The 21,264-nt window shown below is 34.6% G+C and overlaps 6 protein-coding genes across 7 annotated transcripts in view; 3 read left to right on the plus strand and 3 right to left on the minus strand.

Annotated features, from left to right (window-relative positions):
• LOC105161444 (ras-related protein RABE1c-like) overlaps positions 1-1,570 on the minus strand; it is a gene marked incomplete in the record, with an annotated part of 3,479 nt that extends 1,909 nt beyond the window's left edge. The window contains 3 exon segments of the mRNA XM_020693623.1: positions 156-228; positions 1,204-1,347; positions 1,450-1,570. Of these exon segments, the coding sequence (XP_020549282.1) occupies positions 156-228; positions 1,204-1,276 (146 nt within the window).
• On the plus strand, positions 3,209-7,753 carry LOC105161445 (soluble inorganic pyrophosphatase 4-like). 2 transcript variants are annotated; one of them, XM_011079137.2, is made up of 9 exons: positions 3,209-3,491; positions 4,069-4,206; positions 4,296-4,324; positions 5,259-5,324; positions 5,399-5,506; positions 6,368-6,433; positions 6,514-6,634; positions 6,775-6,856; positions 7,424-7,753. In XM_011079137.2, exons 2-9 carry the CDS (start codon positions 4,071-4,073, stop codon positions 7,464-7,466), a joined length of 651 nt encoding a protein of 216 aa, XP_011077439.1. In that variant the 5' UTR covers positions 3,209-3,491; positions 4,069-4,070; the 3' UTR covers positions 7,467-7,753. The 2 variants fall into 2 exon arrangements, with proteins under 2 accessions (XP_011077439.1, XP_011077438.1); XM_011079136.1 differs by lacking the exon at positions 3,209-3,491 and having other exon boundaries at positions 4,056-4,206.
• On the plus strand, positions 8,979-11,019 carry LOC105161446. The gene is made up of 2 exons (XM_011079138.2): positions 8,979-10,700; positions 10,767-11,019. The coding sequence occupies exon 1, from the start codon at positions 9,246-9,248 to the stop codon at positions 9,906-9,908; it is 663 nt and encodes a 220-aa protein (XP_011077440.1). The 5' UTR covers positions 8,979-9,245; the 3' UTR covers positions 9,909-10,700; positions 10,767-11,019.
• Positions 11,426-12,093, minus strand: LOC105161447 (histone H2B.9-like). The gene has a single exon (XM_011079139.2). The coding sequence runs from the start codon at positions 12,018-12,020 to the stop codon at positions 11,607-11,609; it is 414 nt and encodes a 137-aa protein (XP_011077441.1). The 5' UTR covers positions 12,021-12,093; the 3' UTR covers positions 11,426-11,606.
• Positions 13,430-14,545, minus strand: LOC105161448 (histone H2A). Its single transcript, XM_011079140.2, has 2 exons — positions 14,251-14,545; positions 13,430-13,868 (listed from the first exon to the last, which is right to left on the minus strand). The coding sequence occupies exons 1-2, from the start codon at positions 14,458-14,460 to the stop codon at positions 13,626-13,628; spliced, it is 453 nt and encodes a 150-aa protein (XP_011077442.1). The 5' UTR covers positions 14,461-14,545; the 3' UTR covers positions 13,430-13,625.
• LOC105161449 lies at positions 18,181-21,054 on the plus strand. The gene is made up of 3 exons (XM_011079141.2): positions 18,181-18,420; positions 19,333-19,807; positions 20,407-21,054. Exons 2-3 carry the CDS (start codon positions 19,361-19,363, stop codon positions 20,827-20,829), a joined length of 870 nt encoding a protein of 289 aa, XP_011077443.1. The 5' UTR covers positions 18,181-18,420; positions 19,333-19,360; the 3' UTR covers positions 20,830-21,054.

Below are 21,264 nucleotides of genomic sequence, written 5' to 3' on the forward strand. Positions count from 1 at the left end.
GTATCCCAAATCTGCAGCTTGATTCTTTTCCCATCAAGCTCTATAGTCCTTATCTTAAAATCAATCCTGAAAGGAAAAACAAGATCAGATAAGGTAGGCACAATAAGGATGAAATGCTAAGAGGATTGAGGTATCTATAATTTAACATAACCGACCCAATGGTGGTAATGAAACTGGTGGTGAAAGAACCATCAGAAAATCGTAAAAGAAGGCAACTCTTACCCACACCTGAAGAAAAAAAACAACAAAACAATGATATTCAGCCCAATCATGTCAAAGGAATGTTCCAAACAAAGAAACCAATCAAAATTCAGAGTATAACTGAAATAGAAGTTTTGTATAGTTCCACACAAAAGAATTGTTCATCCAACCAAAGAGAAATTCACACAGTTCCAACATTTTTCTGTGAAACACTATCAGCTGCCTTTTGTGAAAATGATATAGTCTCTACAGTTATGAGAGGATCAGCCAACAAAGAGTGACATTGACAGCATAGATGCTTGGATTATCCAATATTATACAGGTTTCGTCCATTCCTTAGTTAAAAATTGACTAGATCATAAAATCGTAATATGATGCACGGCCTGGGCACCAATTCTAGACAACATTGTGCATTGTTAACTCATACTACATTACATATACTAAATCACAGATAGCTTACGTTCCTCTGACTCATTATCCTCAAACCTCTTGTGGATTAGAAAGCCAACTGAAAGTTCAGTTATTCAACTTATTCAGAAAACTAAACTCTCATCTAATGCCCAATATTTAGTTATTCAAAGTTCAAAATTTAACCATATTTTACAAAACTCATTTTATATCCCACAGACACACGACACCATGCCATGGAGTATTTCACGTTTCCCATCATATTACCTAGCCGAATGAGGTTTTAACAGCTGTAGCATACATTCATAAGGGGAGCCAGTAAATCGTTAAAATAAAAATTCCATTCTCCACCACGGAAAACCCCCATCAAGTGAACAAACAAAAAGATCATAAATATTCCACTCAAAGAAAAATCAAAACCATAAACGGCGCCATAACAACATAACCATTACGCATCACAATGCAGCTGATTCCATACCAAAATACATAAGCTGATCCACATATTTCGTATATAAAAGCAGAAAAATACTTTAATTAAACAAAACAAAACAAAAAAACTGTAAAAATAGATAGAATTGAGTGAAAAACACACACCGCTGTCGCCGATCAACAGCAGTTTGATGAGAAAATCATAATCGGCTCGAGCTCTGGCGGGCGGAGCAGCCATCTGATTTGCTTTTCTTTTGCAATCTTCTTCCCACAAAGCAAACCCTAACAGCAAAAGATGGCGCTTACTTACTTACAAGCAGACAACGAAACAATGAGACAGCATCAGGAATTTGAAATTCGAAAAATGATTATAAAGGAGAATTTTAGAGAGAGAAAAGGCAGGTAAATTACCAGATCGCAGGAAAGAGAGAAAAGAGGGATCTAATAAATGAGGAATGAGGTAAAAAAGAGGAGGGAAGGGAAGCGTCCGTGGGACGTCAGCAGCGGTCGGTTGATGAAATCTGTATTTTGCTTCTTTATTATTATTTTTATAATAAATCAATGAGAGAGGGGGGGTACTTAAGTTTGTCTGGGAAGGAGTCAATAAATTATGATTGGAATTTCAATAATCCAAAATTTGTGAACCTTATTTTTCTTTTAATTCATAAATGTAGAATAATAAATAAGATTATTTTAAATTTCAATAATCCAAATTGAAATTATTTTTATTTTAATTTCTTGTATCCGTCTTTGAGTCCTTATAATAAATAATTTTTTATATTTTAAAATATATTATAAATAAATATAATATATATATAAATTAACAAATCAAATTTAAAAAAATACAGAAAATCAATTTAAAAATATTATCGACACAACAAAAAAATAGATATTGTAATGTTAGAATGACGTGGGACCACTTTCTCTCTCTAAAAAAAAAAAGAACAATGTGGGGTCAACTTTTTTTAAAAAAAAATAATTATAATTAATTTTTATAATTATCTAATTAGAAGTATAGTCGTCATATATAAAAATGGGTGTTGGCTGTGTTACTGACTACCGTTTTATGAGTGTAAAATAATTTATTTTTATAAATCAATATATTACAATTAAAAAAAATATTTTATCAATTAATATAAAATTTAAAAAGTTAAATAAATTAGTTATACTATTAGTTAAAGGAGATTTTTTATTTCACAAAAGATTGGTATGGCTTGATATGTTAAGAGAAAAAAAAAACTAAATAAAATTAAAGATTTTTCTATTATTATTACTGAACATATATTGGGGGAAAAAAAACAAAAATATGTGAAGCAAGAGATAGAGAAAATCAGAATGCAACTGTGGCAAGAGGCATCATGGATTAATAATTAGCAGGCTGGAATATATTAAATGCAAAGGAAAATATTCTCAGCTTAAACATCATCAGACATCGCATAGAGCCGTTAAAAACTTCCGGTATGGATTCACTCGTGTGGTTGTCAACAATTCAAAATAAATATTTATTAAAAAGTTATTTTTTAATTATAACCATTAATTTTAAATCGTTTAAATTAAATGAATAACTATGAACTATATCACAAACCTCAAGATAATTAATATGTGAAAATGTATAATTATAATTTGATTAAAAAGAATTTATTTAAATTATAATAAATTAATAATTAATTAATCGCGTGTGTGTATAGTATTTTTATTGTTATTGATAAATTTAGTAAATTTAAATTAATAAATAATTCATTTTAAAAAATATTAAATATAGTTTCTATTTGTATTGCCCATTGACAAAAGCATTTGTATTGCTGGGTATTTCTAAGGCTAGAGGGGGGTGGGAACTGGAACTGGAAGCCTATAACAATCAAATAGCTGCTGAAGAGTCACAACGGGAGTCACAGTCAAATCAACATCTGCAATGAAAAGTCAGAGTCAGGCCCTTGACCCAATATTTTCAGAAAAAGCCCATTCTGGAGTCTGGACAATCGACCACTTACGACTTCGGAGCTCCATCCAGACTGGCGACTGCCCAAGAATTCGGGTGGAGTAATGGGGCTAAAACCAACCATCACCTGCCATGTGTTTGGGACCCGCCACGTTATATGCCAGCACGGAGGATCTTCTTATTCCATATGCCAAATTTATTCCGGAAAAGTAGAAATGAAAGACAGACGTGTCCCCTTTTCCTTTGCTTTGAGTATGCTCGTCTTTAAGTAGGAAACAGAGCGGGAACGCGTAACGTACCACCAGCGGTAGCTCAGACGCAACGACAGCTTTCCTTTACTCAACTCCTTCTTCTCTCTAGGGTTTTTCTCTCTCTAAAACTTTTCATTTCATTCTCTATAAATATCATCACCCGCCTTCATTTCTACGCTCTGTTGTTCTCTTCGAGATCTGAGCTTTTTCGTTTTCTCACCGGCGTTTTGTGAGCTCCGTTTTGCCTCCTTCACTAGTTTCAGGTGCGTTCTACGCTTCATTTTTCATTTATTTTTTGTTTGAGATCCGGGAGATTTTTGTGATTTTATCTGTATTTTAGGCTTTGTTGTTTTGTTTTAGTTCTATGTATGCATTGAGTGTTTTTTATGAACACGAACATTTTTACTTGATTTTGATGCATGTATGTTATGGATCTTTTGATATAGAACCTCTTTCACATGATAGATTTGCTGATCTTTTCCGATTTCGGCGCTTTGTGTTAAGTTTTATAAATATAGGTGCAGTTTTGTTTGATTTTAATGGAACTATTGATGCTGTTATTGGTTTATAATGAACTTGAATGTTTACGTTAAGCCATCAGGTTTTGGTATATGATGTATACGCTGTACACATAAAATTATTTTCTGTATGATCTCAGATACGATGTACGGACTTGATGTTTTATAAGTAAAACAAAAACATGCAGAAGATCTATTTCTCTTCGATCCATGGGTTGATACATCCATTAATTTATTTAATCAAGTTGCAGACCTTGTAATTACTTTCTTAAATCTTTTATTTTCCACTATAGATTAACCTTACCTGATATGTTGCCTGCAGTTATGGCTCCACCTATTGAGCCACCAAAAGAAGCCCCTGGCACTAAGAAGTCGTCACATCCGCCTCTTAATGAAAGGATACTCTCTTCCCTGTCCAGGAAAGCTGTTGCTGCTCATCCTTGGCATGATCTTGAGATAGGTATGTATATTTAATATCTACTTTCATCTTTAAAACATCAACTAGATCATTTGCATTTAATCCTTTGTTTTTCTCATTCTCCTATGCAGGACCTGGAGCACCAATAATTTTCAACTGTGTAAGGATATTTTAGTTTGTATAGCCTTTTCATTTGCTTGACTAGTTAAAATTTGCACTGAATTCAGATGTTAAATTCAATGCTGAAGTAAAATTTTATCAATCATTTAGTTGTAGCCTGAGTAACTATTCTTACTATAGCAAGTGATTCATCTTAGAACATTGCAATGAACTGTCATCACAAGACATTGCATGGAACTCCACTCAGAGAACTCATTTGATAATGTTCATCCAATTTTCTGTTTTCAGTTCCTGATTTGCAATTTTTCCAACCAAGAAAAGTATTTGTCTTCACAGCAGTTGTCAACTGCATGACTATTTATCAACTCTTCTTTTCATTTTCTAGTCAACTTCTTGTCAATCAGCTCTTTTGTTTTCTGTGATGCTATACTTCCATTTCTGCCTTCAGGTCATCTAGTTGAATTTTGCCATTAGTGGCTGATTCCTTGACATCTCATCCCTCATTGATGCTTGTAACTTCTCTGCCTGTATTTCAATCCAATTTTGCATATTTATGTTCTTGTGATCATGTATGGCTGAATGTTCAATTTGTTTTTCTGCCCTTTTGTTAATTATATGTATAATACTCTTTTGGCATCTTGCCAAACTAAGACAATTGATTTTCTGTTGAAATCCTTTCAACCATTAAGTGTTAATTGATGGGATTGAAATTACATCAATAAGGATTCACCTTAATAAAGCTCATCTGTGTTTATAATGCTAGATATGATTGCATAGCATGAAAAGAGATTATGATTGCATAGCAGGAAAAAAAGTTTGTTATTAACACGTGAAATGAGCAATATATGGGTCGGTTGTTTTTATGCTGTCATATGAGGTTTCCTCCTGCACAGGCTTATAGCCCTGCTTGGCTTTTTCTTCCAGACTGCTCAATTTAATCTTCTCAAACGAACTAGCTTAATTAATCTCTGCAGGTGGTTGAAATAAGTAAGGGAAGCAAGGTGAAATATGAACTTGACAAGAACACAGGTCTAATCAAGGTATTAGGCTTTTAACTTCTACAGAAATTTGTGTTGGTTAGTTATGCAATACTAAATTATGATTGCACATGCAGGTCGATCGTGTTCTCTACTCATCTGTTGTGTACCCCCATAATTATGGCTTCATCCCTCGTACTCTCTGTGAGGACAGTGACCCAATGGATGTATTGGTCATTATGCAGGTACAATATTTTCCCCCCAAATACTTTGAGCACTTATAGATTCTAAAATTAGTTCTCTGATCCATATAGATGGGGAATAGCTTTCAATAAAATCTTCTTCTATGAAATTGAACTCCATGATTGTTCTTGTTTTGGAGAAATTAACTAAAATAGATGTATATTCTTATAAAGATCTGAAAAGCTATAGGTGTTACCCATTTGTGCAATCTGCTTTTTACTCAGACCGCACCATGACACTTACAGCATGCAAGTTAAAATGTACATGGTGACATATGCTAGTGCTTTGGGCATTTCTTCCTCATCTGTTTATATGTGAATATAAAATAATTATTTGGGACTAGGCGGATGTCAGGACCCAAGTTGTGGACAGAGTCTTCCTGCTTGCAAGGCCAAGGAATCTACATTTGAGCCTTCACAAAAAATAGTGTGCACCTATAGCCAATTAAGTAGCAGTCATTGTCACAGAAATAAGCAACATATATATCTGAACTTGGATCTTTTCCTTAGATCAATAATGTAAATATTAAGGTCTTTAATTTATAAAGGAATCTTAAAGTTTTGTTCGGGTTAGTAGTGACATGAAATATGAAGGCATGAGCATTTTTCAGTAATTAATCTTTGGGTTTTGATGCCCAGTTTGTAATCTTTTGTGATGTACCAGCTAACTACTTAGATACTCGTCAGCATTTGAATGGTCCTAGTAAATTGGAAACTGTCATTTTCAATTTGAATTTCACAGGAATTGAGCTTAGCTTTTGTGTCTTTGGCTATATGATGTTCAGAATATTTTAGGCTTTCAAAGACAATGCTTTCTGGGAACAGTTTTTCTTGTCACTTAACTATCTCGACAAACATATTCAGGAACCAGTTCTTCCAGGCTGCTTTCTCAGGGCTAAAGCAATAGGGCTGATGCCCATGATTGATCAGGTATATACACATGCATACATTTATATTGCCTTCCATAATACAATGTAGCTCAAATAGTTGATTTGTTTGTGGGTGAACAGGGAGAGAAAGATGACAAGATAATTGCTGTCTGTGCTGATGATCCTGAATATCGTGACTATACTGACATTAAAGAGCTTCCTCCCCATCGCTTGGCTGAAATCCGCCGTTTCTTTGAAGATTGTATCCTTTGTTAAAGATTGCAAAGCTAGATTCTGATTTTTTACGCTGTACCTAAATGTCCCAGTTTCCTCACTACTGAACTGTCTTCTTTTTTCTCATCTACTTCATTTATATGTTATCTTACCTTAACAATTAAACAGACAAGAAAAATGAGAATAAGGATGTTGAAGTTGATGAGTTCCTTCCAGCCACAAAGGCCTATGAAGCAATCCAACGGTCCATGTAAGTGATTCCTTTTTTGTTTTAGATTATGCTGTAAAATGTACTGTGGAACTTCCTGAAACAGCAAACAACTTTATATAGTTCTGCTTCTGTAGGATGAAACATGCAAACTATGACTATATGAACCATTGTAACTTCAATAAACATAAGCTTTCTGTCATGGTACTTTTATCAAAGAGGCAAGCAAACAGGAAATCGCTGCATTACGTTTTCATTGAAAATAACCTTTGAGAAACCTTTATGCTACTGGATATATATCTTGTGTTTTTCTATTTTGCTGGTGGGTTTTTTTCTCTTTAGTTAATTAGTTTGTCTGAAGATTGGTTGGTGGTTATTGTTGTTTTTAATAGCTTGGATCATGAGAATTTCATAATCAACATATCATTCTGCTACACCTGGAAGATCCTGTATAATTTTGAAAACCCTGTATGCTTTCTTTCTTTGCTAGTATTCGCGATCTAAGATGATGAGTTGTTCTCTTCAATTCTTGTCAGTTCTGCTTTTGAGCAAATAATTGTTCATAGATATTACATCATTCTGTAAACATATGGCTATACTGGTGTGCAGGGACCTGTATGCAAGCTATATTGTGGAGAACCTAAGGCGGTAGTTTGGTCAAAAGTCGCCGGGATGTACTGCGTGTTGTCATGTGTTGTGCGTAATATTCAAATATTATGTAAAGTGATTGTATACAGATTAAGATAAAGACGGAAACTATTACTTTACTAGGTAGACTGGTTATAGATTTCAACTTAAGAAGGTAAAGCCCAAATATACCTCCGGCTGCGAATGTTGGTTGTGAACGCTTCTCAATCTCTTCTGGGGCAATCTGGATAGTATAGCATTTCAAACAACTCCAGTTTTTAATCTATACTCAAGTTTGTTTCTCTTGCTTCACTATCTTTCTTCACTTTATTAGTCTTTTTGCTACATATGCATATTTGATCTATTTACCGATACTTTATTATTAAGGGAGAGAGCTTCTGGTGTCTTAACTTTTTTGGTCTGTCATCTTATATTTTTATTATTATTTAATTGGATTTCTTTTTTTTTTATCCAACTTCCCACTTTCCCATGATTTTTTGGTAGTTTCTTTTTTTTCATGCATCTTTTTCTCATCACTATTTTATATTGTTATCTTTTTTATTTTTTTGTCCATCACTTTCTTATGAATATAATATTAATTTTATTTTATATATACTTATTAAATAGTAAGAAAAATTATGAATAATATTAAAAAGTTACGCACACATATAGAGTGTGCCATAAATAATCTATTAGTATTATACGATCTGCTTGTCTCGTCTTGATTAGTCAGACGGATCAATTTGATCCAATTGGATCTCCAATCCTGGAGTATAATAGAACAAATCCAGAAGAAATATTTAAATTTTTATTCAAATGCGGTCCTATCTCAAAACAATACAAAAAAAAAAAAAAAAAAGAATTACAATTTTCTTTGCTTAAGTATAATTGGCTAGTATAATTGCACAAAGCTTTTTATTTTTTGAGGAATTACATTCATCAAACAAATAGATTTTCTTACTTAAAATTTATCAATATTGACTAAAAACTTGATTGAATGATTATTTATAAACATAAAAAAAAAAAAAAAAAAAAAAAAAGAATTACAATTTTCTTTGCTTAAGTATAATTGGCTAGTATAATTGCACAAAGCTTTTTATTTTTTGAGGAATTACATTCATCAAACAAATAGATTTTCTTACTTAAAATTTATCAATATTGACTAAAAACTTGATTGAATGATTATTTATAAACATATATTTGGACTAAATTACCTTTAAGTGTAAAGATGCACTTCTTTACATACGATAGTGATTGTAAAAATGTATAAAAGTAATATGATCAAAAAATATTTGTATGACCTTTAATAAATGAATTGAAGATAAATATAATTTTTTTTAATATTAATAAATTCACTGAATTTTAATTAGTAATCTTACCAAACAAATATAAAAATAATAAGCGTAATTGTTTAAACTATAAAAAAATATATATAATACATCAAATTTAAAAAAAAAATAGTGTAATAAATCTTAAAAATAAAAATCAAGTTCATGAAAATGCAGTCGAGATTTTTTTCTTTTTTTTGTGATTAGTTGGAATAGGCAATCAAAAAGTTGATTGGATGGGTGTGTGTACTTTATCCACTTCAGATTTTAAGAAATATGCTTACTCCATTGAAGTATAAAAAATTGAATGGCCCGAAATTTGAATACCATTTACCTAACTTGGTCCAGCTCAAAGCCTTCCAAGTTCCAACCTACAAGTCCCGATACCGATCGTCGTTCTCTCTGATTCTTTTCTTCTTTCTCGTCGCAACTAAAACCCTCCCAAAACCCCCCGTTTCAAGTTTCGATCCTCAACCATGAGTAATCGTAGCTCCTCCTCCACCTCCACCGCCACCCCCAACTTCGACAACCTCCTCCTCCAATCCCTCATGTCCCCTCTCCAACTGCGCCACCCCAACCCCCACGCTCCGCCACCCTTCTCCGCCGCTGAAGTCCTCGACGACCTCCACTTATTCGAAATGCTACTTCACCTCTCCGATTCTGAGAAAGATAACTCTTCACTCTCTTCGCAAACTCAGCTGGCTAAAGAAGAATCCAAGCTTGAAAAAGAAATCGTGCGTATAATCCTCAGTGGCGAAACCGAAAAACTGAAACCTAATTCGAGTCAGGCTGTTAACATTGGGGAGCACCATATTTGCGTTGGGTTTCAAGAGGAAACCGGGTCGGAGTATCGTGTATGGGAGTGGCACGGGCATATTGTGTTGTTTGATGAGGTAACTGGGTACGCTATGGACTATATTTACGGGAATTATTTCGAGAGGGTTGCTGTGGCGAACAGGGAAATGAAGAAGACGCTGAAGAAGGAAGACAGTGGTGTTGGTGGTGATGAAAAGGCGAACAAGGAGGAGAAGGTGGCGACTGCCGGGTTGAAAGAGTTGTTTGAATGTGGGGAAACGAGTAGCCGACAGATAATTCATCGCAGTTTACCAACAAATTCCGGGTCCCCAAGGTTTATGTAGAATGAGAATCTTTGTCCTCTTTTGCAATTTTATTTATAACTATCTATATGTGCATAAACGATCTGATATTTTGTTTTTTGCCTCTGGCCTTGAAGTTTGCTGCTGGAAAATGCTTTTAGCTTGGTGTTTATTCTACATTGAGCTGTTTAGTACTCTGAGTTTTTGGATTTACGTACGTTGCTCTTTCGATTAGCTCTATAGCATTTTGCTACATTATCCTCAGTAGCATTTTATGGCAACAATTTAGTTTCATAGTTTTTGGAGAATGTTATTCTCCATAGATGATGTTTGGCTTTACCATATTGTTATATTTAGTGCAGCTTGCCTGTATTCATTAATGTTCTGATATTACAAGTAGATGTTTTATGCCTATAATATTATAAGCAATTATATATTACTGCAAGATCTGTGAAGTTCCATACTTGAAAGAGGGATGTATTTCGCTTATGGTTGGTACTGCATTCCATACCTTTTCAGATGTATCTTTCTTCTTCTTTCCTTGGTAACTTGATAAAAGTGATGAGCAAGTTATGGAGCATCGACGCAGGTTGATATCAGTCACTGCCTTAAGGAGTGGGAAAGTGAGTAAAAGAACCAATGGCTATGCCTATGCTTATATTCAGTTGTTAGTGAAGGAGGAAACATGGTGGATCTTTTTTAGTTCAAGAAAAAGCAACGGATGCCCCTCAGAGACCAACATGAGTAAGAATTGGTTCTAACAGGATCGTAGATCTTCTGATTTATGAGCCCCAGGTTCCCACAATACAAATACTTGTGCCAAATACAAAGGAGGTAAAAGATCAAGCAGAAGGTAATTTAACTTCCCAAACTTCAGCGTGGCTGACAACTGGTTAACAGGTACACGAGATGGAATGAAAACATAAGTGGTGGGACTGCAGCAGTTAGCAGACCCAAGTTTGGAGCTACTTATGGATTACATAGGTGTCATAGAAGAACTGATGTTCAGTCAGGACTTGGGACCCTATAGCTAATTGTCCTTTTTGATAGAATAGTCGTAAGAGCAAAATCGATGGAAATCAAGCATGAGATGTAAAACCCTCTACTAATAGAACATACCCTAGTTTTTGCAAATAGACCAGGAGTGTAATTATCCCTGAAAGAAAAGACATCCAGTTATGGATCTCATCCCCGTGCCTTTGTATAAACTGTAAGTACCTGCAGGTACTTGCTTAACTTTGTGGGTACGCATTCAGATTTTCAAGGTCTCCTTGAGATGGCTGGCCGGCCTATCATCCAAGACTACTTGTTTCATTGTAATGGAAAGTTCTAGTCTTGTACAATGAGATGCCCAAATCAGCAGAGAGACCATTCTCCGATACAAAAATAGGCACAAACTCAATGCCACTCGTTCCCATGACTAAGTTCTACGCCTTCTTATAGCCGTGCCCTGTTGCTACATTCATTTGATTGTTCCGTTTTGCTTATATTGCTTGGTTCTATTTAAGTTTTCAGAAAGCCAAAACTTCAAATTATCCATTCTTTTGCTAGACAAAATGGAAAACCATTACAGATAAAAGTTTCACGTAAATAGTGATTAATCCAATAAAAATCTCTAAATCCACTACATTTCCTTTCACGAAGTAACTGGATAATGCACGTAATATCAATATGAACGCTCGAATCTCTCCGATCAACGTCCAAAAAAGAAGGGGAAAAAAAAGGGAGACCCATTATCCTCTAAGAACTGGTGAATTTAGTTACCGCCTTGGTACCTTCAGAAACGGCGTGTTTTGCCAACTCACCAGGCAAAACCAGCCTCACCGCAGTCTGAATCTCGCGCGACGTAATTGTTGGCTTCTTATTGTACCGGGCGAGGCGCGACGACTCCATCGCAAGCTTCTCGAAGATATCGTTAATGAAACTATTCATAATCCCCATAGCTTTGCTCGAGATGCCAATATCTGGATGCACCTGCTTCAGAACCTTGAATATGTATATCTTATAGGTCTCGGTGCTCTTCTTAATCTTCTTCTTCTTCTTGCCGTCGGCGGCGCCGCCTTCCTTTGGAATCCTCTTCTCCGCCTTAGGCGGCTTCTTCTCCGCCGAGGCGGGCTTCTTCTCCGCTGGTTTCTTCTCCGCCTTTGGCGCCATTAATTAGCAGGGAGAAAACGGAATTAACAAAAATTGGAACAATAACCAGTGATGGAATGGGTTTAAGACTTCGAGTTACGGGAGAAAAGTGGTGTGGGGGTGAGATTATATAGAGTGAGAGCTGTGTTTTCATTGGTTCATTGGGGTTCGCATGGATCGCTGATGTGTCTACCTCCGATTAGGATTATTCCTCGGTCTAATAGACGGTTCAGATATCATCGATCGAACCACATATCTTCGGTTATGGTGAAGCAATTAATAAGCCCAAGATACAGTTGGGCTCGTTTCATGGGCCTCATGGCTCATAGTCCAACTCTCCATTTTCAATTTTAATATCAAAATCTATTAAAATTATTGGCGCTTAATACATGTTCACATGTTTATATAATATTCTGAAATTCATAAATTGATACTGTAGACGAATAAAGATAATCTCACATTCATTGCTCTTAAATCAAACACACTTCAGCAAATAGTGTTAAGATGTCTATTTCGTCCTTGTCGTTCATACTCTCTTACATTACTTCTTTTTCTTTTTTTTGGTCATCCCAAAGGGCGAAACTAATTAAAATGGGAGAAATTTTTCATGGCTTCCAAGGACGGAAGCAAGGAGTACTAGAGCCTCATTCTATTCCTTCACAAATTCAAGAATAGTTGGTTGTGGGAGTTCTTTTAGTTTACCGATAGGCTTGCAACCAAATCTTCAACCGCCCACCTTTTCTAGTTAAGATGGCACAAGTCGATCATAGCTTCATCAAATATTTTCATCTTCCGACCATCAGCCATTTGTTAACTTACGATATGTTTGAAGGGGCATAAAGCGTACTGAATCTTTTGTTTTTTTAAAATGAAAGTGCAGAGTATGGAACAAGACTTTCTTTCAACATCAACTAATACTAATCAAAAACTAAATGGACTTCTCATCATCATAGGATCCGGACTGGTCGTGTAACTTGTACAAGATAAGGATTATATTGCGTTAATTCAATATCAATATTGTTGCCTTATATCAGCACAGAAACTGGAGGTATTGCAATTTTCATATGCAACATATGTTAAAACAGAAATTGGACATTGCGAGCTCAAAGATCCTGGCTCACAGATGGTATAACATGTTGGGCCTTTTGTGGCAAGAGATAGACATTGTTTTCATCCTAAAACATGCAATCCTACAACTTCTTGATCATACCAGCATGTCATATGTCCGTGTATCCTTATCACAAATTTCTTTTCTCTTCCAAATTCCAATCAAATCTCAGTTACACTTTGCTCAAGATTTTTCCAAAATTTATGCAAGAATTTCTACTTTTATTTGTCTTATTTAAAGGGGCTTCCGCTTTTCTCATTGTGAGAACACATTCTCTGAGAGAGTGTTGGATGTAATGAATCAAGAAACTAAACAAGAATGATTTTCCCGTTCAATGTAAAATCATTGATAAATCTAACAAGGAAGAGTTAAAGGGGAGAAAGTTCAAGAGACTAATCCATTTAGAAACAACCTTTCCTACATACCAACATCATCAGTTCAAATTACATACAAACAACTCAAACCTCTAGAAAAACAACAAATTTTCATTTGATTCCTCACTCCAGTAGAACCAAATTTCAAGCTTTCTTAGGAGATTTGGTTGCCTTTGATGGCGATTTAGGTGTCTTCTCTGCAGCCTTCTCCGACTTCTTGGGCAACAGAACAGGGTTGATGTTTGGTAGAACTCCTCCATGTGCAATTGTAACTCCGGCAAGAAGCTTTCCAAGTTCTTCATCGTTCCTCACAGCAAGTAGCACATGTCTTGGGATAATCCTGTTCTTCTTGTTGTCTCTTGCAGCATTTCCAGCCAATTCCAAAACCTGATCAAAGTTTGAAAATTTCAGTTGGGGTGTGTAAAACGTACAAACAACAATAGGCATATTGAGAAAATCCTAGATGCGGAGAAGGATTTGAACACCCGATCGATCTAACACACTGCCAAAACTGAAAGCAATTGATTGAGTTGTTCAAGCCCTAATCTTAAAAACCTAAACACCAAATCCACGCTGCTGAAAGCAACAGCTCAATCAACAATACAACACCAAAAATGAATCGTCACCTACTCTGAATTTCAGCTACTAAATCAGCATTACAGAAATTCAAAGTAAACACCACCAATCATCTTCTATAAACTCTCCCCCAAAAATAAACTCCAAAAATCAAACAAAACTTGATACTTGGACACCAGAGAGAGTACAATACCTCAGCAGCAAGATACTCGAGCACAGCAGCCATGTACACCGGGGCACCAGTTCCCACCCGCTGAGAGTAGCGTCCCTTCTTCAAGTACCGGCCGATTCTACCCACCGGAAACTGCAGACCGGCTTTAACCGATCGGGAAACCGGTTTCTTCTTGGGGCCGCCGCCTTTCCTTCCCCCAGCTCCCTTCTTCACTTTTCCGCCCGTTTCCATTTTTTGCTGCTGAAACAGAAAGGACTACTGAAGAAAGAATATTTGAAAGGAGAGAGCAAATGAAAGGGTGCGTGTAAGGCTTACGGGCTGCTGCTGTTGATTATATAACAAGTGGAACGTGGATTGGGACGGAAAGGGTGAGAATTTAGAGCGTTGGATTTGCAATTATCAACGGCAGCGACGCAAAATAGTTGCGATCCGCGTGCTTGGAATTGGACCAATCAGAGGACGACTCTTACAAACGCCTAGAATTCTGGGAGTTGCATGACAAGAAACACACTATAGTTTACATTTGTCTGTGAAATTTTAAAATTTAAACCAATCATTTAATTCCTCAATGAATTTATGTTTCAATTTGGTATAATTTTTAAATAAACTTGATATATTATCTTAATTCAAATCAATCCTCAACAAATGTAAATGTAATTTGAATATAAATTTGAACTCATTAACAATTAATCTAATTTTTAAATTAATTGATGGCGTACTTGACATATTTTAAAAATAATATTTTTTTTTATTTTTATAAAATTGTCAAATTAAACCCGAAATATCTAAAATCCATCTTGTCTTTGCTATTGAGATTTAATTGTTTCTTTTTTTAAAATCCAAAAAAAGAAAAAATTTGCTTTTCCAATTTCTTAACTCCACCATAGTCAACATGTGATACAAAAATTGGTATGTATGTATGTATTATTAGGTAGGAATATAATAAACATTCTAAAATTCACTTAAAAAGTATGTGCGAGGTGTAATTTAGTGTTAGAAATATCGGTAGCTATGAATACAACTCTTTATAAAAAATGTGAAATTAATAATTCCCCCTGCTATATTTTATGGGCCTTTTTGAGAGGGCCATCAGTCCAATGGACTTGAGAGAAAGCAAGAAGCCCACCTTATGCCACACTGTGGAGGCCCACTAAGACCATGCATCATTACCCTCTTCAAATAATTATTTGGATCAAATTGCTCTTATACCATATATATTTAGTGGTTAAATTTGTTTCCTTTTTAGTATTTTTCACTCTCAAAAAATATGTATTGTAGTTATCATATTAAGGAGAACTTAGATGGATACTTTATGAGATTAGGGCTAATTACGACAAACATTCTGGGCTCTTTATAAAATGAAATAATTACATTGCTCTCTCCTAAGTTCGATGAGCATAATAAATACACAAAACAAAAATACTAATACAAAGCTACTCTTAATTTTTTATTTTAAAAATTAAATCATTGACTATTTAATCTAAATAAGTAGACTTTTTTTTTAGATAGAAATGATAACTCTATTTTTAGATAAAATCAAAAATATATAGCAAAGGTACATGTACTTGTTTTTCTCAAATGTGTCAAATATCTTGGTCAACTATATCTTTGTACAATCCAGTCAGAAATATGCTCATCCTTTAAAGTGTATTTAACCCTAAATATATACGTATCAAGCAATTGTTCTCAATTATATACTTATTCTATTAATTTTATTTTATGTATTATTAAGTTTATTAAATTTTTGTACGTTTGTCCCCCATATCACATACATGAAGCTAAAGATATTTTGCCCTAATGTCATTGCTATAATAAAGTAATAGATACTTTAGGCTTAAAACATTGTTTTTTTCATTATTAATGTCATCATGGTCGAAATGAAACCAAAAACATCGCAATCCAAACCCATAACCATTCAATAGTCATATACATCTTGCACTTTATATTAAAATACTTCTTAATAAGTTTGTAGAGCCGTAATTTTGCAGTTTTGTTATAAAAAACCTAAACGTATTGTTCAAATTTAACTGCAATTATTTTTAAAGTAAATTACAATAATTTTTTTTAAAATTTAATATAATTATAAACATTCATTCGTTGGTTTGAAAATTATCAATACTCTGTGATATTTTATGAAGTTATATAATTTTTGAATTCACATGAAATTGTCAATTTCGGAGTTGTTGTATTTTTTTTTTTTTGAAAATTATAAAAAAAATGAGTTGGATGGAAAATTATTCATTTAGTCCATAAAAAAAATTATTTTATTTTAAATAAATAAAATTATAATTTATAATTCACAGAGATATTTTGGTGAGTCTATAGAAGTACGGGCAAAAATCTAATGAATTGGACTAGTTTTAGGACAATGCTAAAATCAAGAAAGTATTTAATAATTATTAGGAGATATTTACAATTGTGTTACTTCTTTGTAATTTACTCTTTTTTTTTATAAAATTAGAAAAATAAAAAAATATAGAGTGAAGACAAGGTTTTACCCCCTCAACCATACGTGTACGGTTGCGATCGCCTTCATTACAGGATTGGTTGCCCCTGTCTTCTCCTCTTGTTAATATCTAAACACATTGGAAATGACCTATCTACCCTCGTGGTCAGGTTATTTTTCTCTTTGGCAAATTCCGACATTCTCCAACGAACTGATGCAGCCTACTTTTTATATCAATTAAATTTTTTATGATTGTGGCAACAATATTAGTTCTTAGTAATTTACAGTTATAATTAGCTATAATTTTTTAATAAAAAAATAAAAATTTTGAATTACTTAGAGGCCGATTTGAATGAATGTCAGTATCTTTGCGGACAAATTTTTAGTATAGATACGAACCGAATATTGAATAATTGAACTTTAGTATGAATTTTGAACACTTAATTATTTATACTAATATAAAAAATATAATTTTTACTTGCATGTGTGATATTACTAATATTTTATTGATAATATTTGTAAATTGATTTTTTTATTTTAATATATAATGTGTTATTTATATATTAAAAAAATAGAATAAATTACAACGATCTTCCTAAAGTTTGACATAATTACAAATATATTTTCGTCTTTCAGAAAATTATCAATTTCTCCCTAATTTTAACGGACATCTAACAATTAACCCAATTCGTTAGGTTTTCATCTATTTTTTGTGGTAAACTGATCAAAATACCTATGTGCATTAAAAATTATAGTTTTATTTTTTTTTTTTTTTATGGAGTAAGTGGATAATTTTTTTAAAATTTTCGATCCATTCTATTTGATTTTTTTATAAATTTTTAATTTTCTTAAAAAATAAAAAAATATTGTAAGGGCAAAGTTGATAATTTCATACATTCATACAAGGATTATATAATTTTATCAAATATCATGAGGTATTTATAATTTTTCAAACAATAAAAAATATTTGTAATTATGTCAAATTTCAGTTGAGAGTTTTGTAATTTACCTAAAAGAATATTGTAACGTGCATATTAAGGACAAAGTAGTAATTTAAAGCAATGAAGGGGATGGGATAAAGCTACAACATTGTTACGTGGATATTATTTCTATTATCGGATAATTGATCGTCTTCTCCTCCTACAGTCCAACGAGTCTAACGCTACTTCTAGGGTTCCGACTTCTGATGCTCATCATTCTGTAACTTCCCGATTCTAACACCGATCTAATCGGCATTTCTCTCGACTGATCATTTCGTTAGTACTTTTATACATCGCTTTTTCCCAAACGCTCTGCACACACAGTTTGGTTGCATTAGAGAAAGCCTAAAAGAAAGAAGGAAAAAATTGTGAATAGAAGAGCATCGAACGATGCATTCGGTGCCTTCAAGCCATTTGTTGTTGCTCACGCGCCCCCACGTGACCTCCTTCTATGGCGGCTGGTCTTCACATCGCCTGAAACATCTTCATAAAAGCGATCGGCGTGGTAATCTTAGTAGTTAACGCTTGCCGTAAGTTTTCGATTGTTTTTCGTGCCGGTTTCAGTTACCGATTGTTTTCTCGCTATTTTGTCGTTTTCCGACGAGGTATTGTTATTGTGTCGTAATAATACTGATAAATTTGGCGGTGGAGCTGACTGTGTTTGGAAATTGAGCTTTCGCGATTTGACGATCTTCTGATTTTCTGTTGATTGATCTCGTTGTGAATACCGACGATTCGTGTAGACAGCTGTTGGGCGAATATAAGGTATATTCTAAATGAAACTTATGTTGAGTTTTGCAGTGTCTTGTATTTTTTTTCTTTGTTAACTATGTTGTAGGTTATATAGACATTGTTTTAGGAGCATTCTCCATATGAAGGCGGTTGATATTTATTTTGCTGCTGTATAATTTATTATGTCAACTGATTCCTTTTGTGACAAAAAAGAATTTGTTGCATTTGTTAGCTGACAGTTATTCTACTTCACTGTTGAATAAACATAGTGGGATCAGAATTATCAGATATTCTGATCCTAACGCCTTGGATTCTGTATTGTAAAGCCATATCCATTAGCTTGATTATTGTTGTGGGTTTCGTAATGTAATATTATTCCTTCTCTGTACATCATAGCTTCTATAACGTGAATTTTGAAATCCAATGTAGTTTGAAAACGACCTCAATCATATAAAGATGACTGACAATTAATCTGAATGATGAAAGATGAAAGATGAAAAATGATTGTGAAGTAAATATGCAGACTGTATAATTAAGCTAATGTTGTGCATATGACTGGTTCGCCACTTAAAAATAGAGTTAGGGGGATTATCACAACACGACTTCATTAAGGTATAAAAAGGTGGAGTGAATTTATTGGGATTATAATATTGTTTGTACTGTCAAATATTATGTGCCCTGGCATTTGAAATTTACACACACCCGCACTCACTCACCTGGTTTCAAATTTAATGGTTGCGTGGATTGTGCTTTTATGTTCTGTCTTGATCTTGAGGACCATTTAGATGTTGTGTTAATGTATTACGGGAAGTTTCGAACCAAACAAATATCTTTCCATTAGCTAGACATGCCCTGGATATTGGCATTGTATTGGCTAAGCTAGATGTTGTTCCTATGCTACATACCATAATTTCAATTGATTAACCTTGAATTTTGGCTCTACAGCTCTCCTATTCAGTTGCCGCTGTTGTAGATGGAAGCTCGCAGAGCAAATAAAACACCAGCTTGCCAAAATATAACCAACAACTGTGGGTCTGTAGCAGATCCCAGTAATTCAACTAACTACAGTCGAGGGGATCTTTCTATGGATGACCTCAAAACATGTTTGACTGAATCTCTGAGTGTTGAAAACATTGAAATATCAGGTGGGGGCTTCAACCCATCATTTGGGAAGAATTATAAAGACAATGTGGCAAAGGAAGATGAACACGAAGGTGCAGATAAAGTAAAATCCAGTAATTCAGCTTCTGCGGAACACTTTAGTAACACTGCTGCATCTCTTGATGAACCTAAATCATCCATTGCTGCCGTGTTGAGTGGAGCAGATGGGCAGGAGGATGATAAGACTAGTGAAGCTTCCAAAGTAAATCGCTCTGCCAGGTCGGTTGACCAATGTCATTCACACTCCTCATGGCAGAATGTAAGTTTTTAATTCAATCTCTTGATAACTCTCATCTGTATTTATCGTTAGTGTCTAAATACCTCATGTGAAATGGATTGTAGTCTCCTGAAAGCTGTTTAATTTGGTATAATTGGGATGACCCTGCTACTGCATTTGATCATGTATCGTGAAAGTAGGCCTTCGTCATATGTGTGTGACTGTATAATCCGGTGTCTGCCTGTGAGACTTTCTATTGTTCTTTGGGTTCTGGATGAAGGTGAGTGTGCCTGCACAGAACTTTCCAGGGTACATATGATATATAACATTTCTCTAGTTTCATATGCAAGCATTAATTCCTTAGGTTATAGGCGAGTGTAACTTTAGACTTCCTTTGTGAGATTTTGAATGGTGCTTTCATTTTATGCTTTTACCAATCGGAATCCAGAACTCTGTCCTTTTCTATCTCACGTGCTGTACCTGTTTTTAGTAGTGGGAATGCACTGGGTTCTGAATTAGTCTTTCTCCAGACCTGCTGCTAGTTTTTATATAGATGATAAATGTGTGAGGGTTCAGGTCTTGGAAAGATATTGTTAACACTTGCGTTACTCTCTTTTCTTGTTTTGGCTATTATCTCCCAGTCTCCTTTGAAGCTTGTATCTGCCATGAAAGGAAGCCGCGAAAGGCAGGGTACAGCGCCAAAGAAGCTATCTGTGACCTGGGCCCCTGATGTTTATGATCCAACTCCAACAGCAGCATCACACGTTCCATCAAGCAAGAATCAATACTATCGCAGTGATGGCAGGAAGCACGGGAAGAACAAGCAGAAGAGGGGTGGGAAATCATCACGAGGCAGCAGAGGCAAAGACAAGAAGCAAGCTCGGAAGAACAGTGGGGATAGTGCTAAGTTAAAGCCTCTGCATGATAATGACATGATTGATACTACACAGCCTCTAGGAGGTGTTGTCGATTATCATGGTGCCAGTCCTGATCCGTTCTGCGGGAGTAGTTTTCTGAAGAAATCTGTCGCCACTTTGCACTTTCCCGTCACGGAGGCCACTTGACAGTGGCATTATTTAGTGTGCTTTTATTACCATTGTAAATGAAAAATAATGGTAAGATCTTGATAGTTAAACTTGTGAGACACTGACATGCAATAAAATTTGTCAGATGGTTATCATAGATCACATACATTTTGTTGATTGTACTTTAACATTGTCTACGGTTTGTGATACCCTTTCCTTCCATTTGAGTATACATGCAATAAAATTCATCAGATCGTTATCATAGATCACAAACTTTTTGGTTCGATTGTACTTAAACATTGTCTATGGTTTGTGGTGCGCTTTCATTCCAGTTGAGTGGAGCCTATTTGTCTATTATACTGGTATGGTAAATTTGTATCGATCAGTGACATAATTCAACAGTTAAGAAACATAAGCGCAGGGAGCAAAAAACAAAAAAATCCCACACGCAACGTTCAGGGGTGGAAGATCCTT

The sequence above is a fragment of the Sesamum indicum genome, linkage group LG5 (assembly GCF_000512975.1).
Source record: "Sesamum indicum cultivar Zhongzhi No. 13 linkage group LG5, S_indicum_v1.0, whole genome shotgun sequence".
Classification (NCBI taxonomy): Eukaryota; Viridiplantae; Streptophyta; class Magnoliopsida; order Lamiales; family Pedaliaceae; genus Sesamum; species Sesamum indicum.

Coding starts and splice junctions, on each gene's coding strand:
- LOC105161448 (XM_011079140.2), bottom strand. CDS start 14,460: ATGGAAACGGGCGGAAAAGTGAAGAAGGGAGCTGGGGGAAGGAAAGGC. Junction 13,869..14,250: donor TCGAGTATCTTGCTGCTGAG/GTATTGTACTCT, acceptor AACTTTGATCAG/GTTTTGGAATTGGCTGGAAA.
- LOC105161446 (XM_011079138.2), top strand. CDS start 9,246: ATGAGTAATCGTAGCTCCTCCTCCACCTCCACCGCCACCCCCAACTTC.
- LOC105161445 (XM_011079136.1), top strand. CDS start 4,056: ATGTTGCCTGCAGTTATGGCTCCACCTATTGAGCCACCAAAAGAAGCC. Junction 6,434..6,513: donor TGATGCCCATGATTGATCAG/GTATATACACAT, acceptor GTGGGTGAACAG/GGAGAGAAAGATGACAAGAT. Junction 6,635..6,774: donor CCGCCGTTTCTTTGAAGATT/GTATCCTTTGTT, acceptor ACAATTAAACAG/ACAAGAAAAATGAGAATAAG.
- LOC105161447 (XM_011079139.2), bottom strand. CDS start 12,020: ATGGCGCCAAAGGCGGAGAAGAAACCAGCGGAGAAGAAGCCCGCCTCG.
- LOC105161449 (XM_011079141.2), top strand. CDS start 19,361: ATGGAAGCTCGCAGAGCAAATAAAACACCAGCTTGCCAAAATATAACC. Junction 19,808..20,406: donor CACACTCCTCATGGCAGAAT/GTAAGTTTTTAA, acceptor ATTATCTCCCAG/TCTCCTTTGAAGCTTGTATC.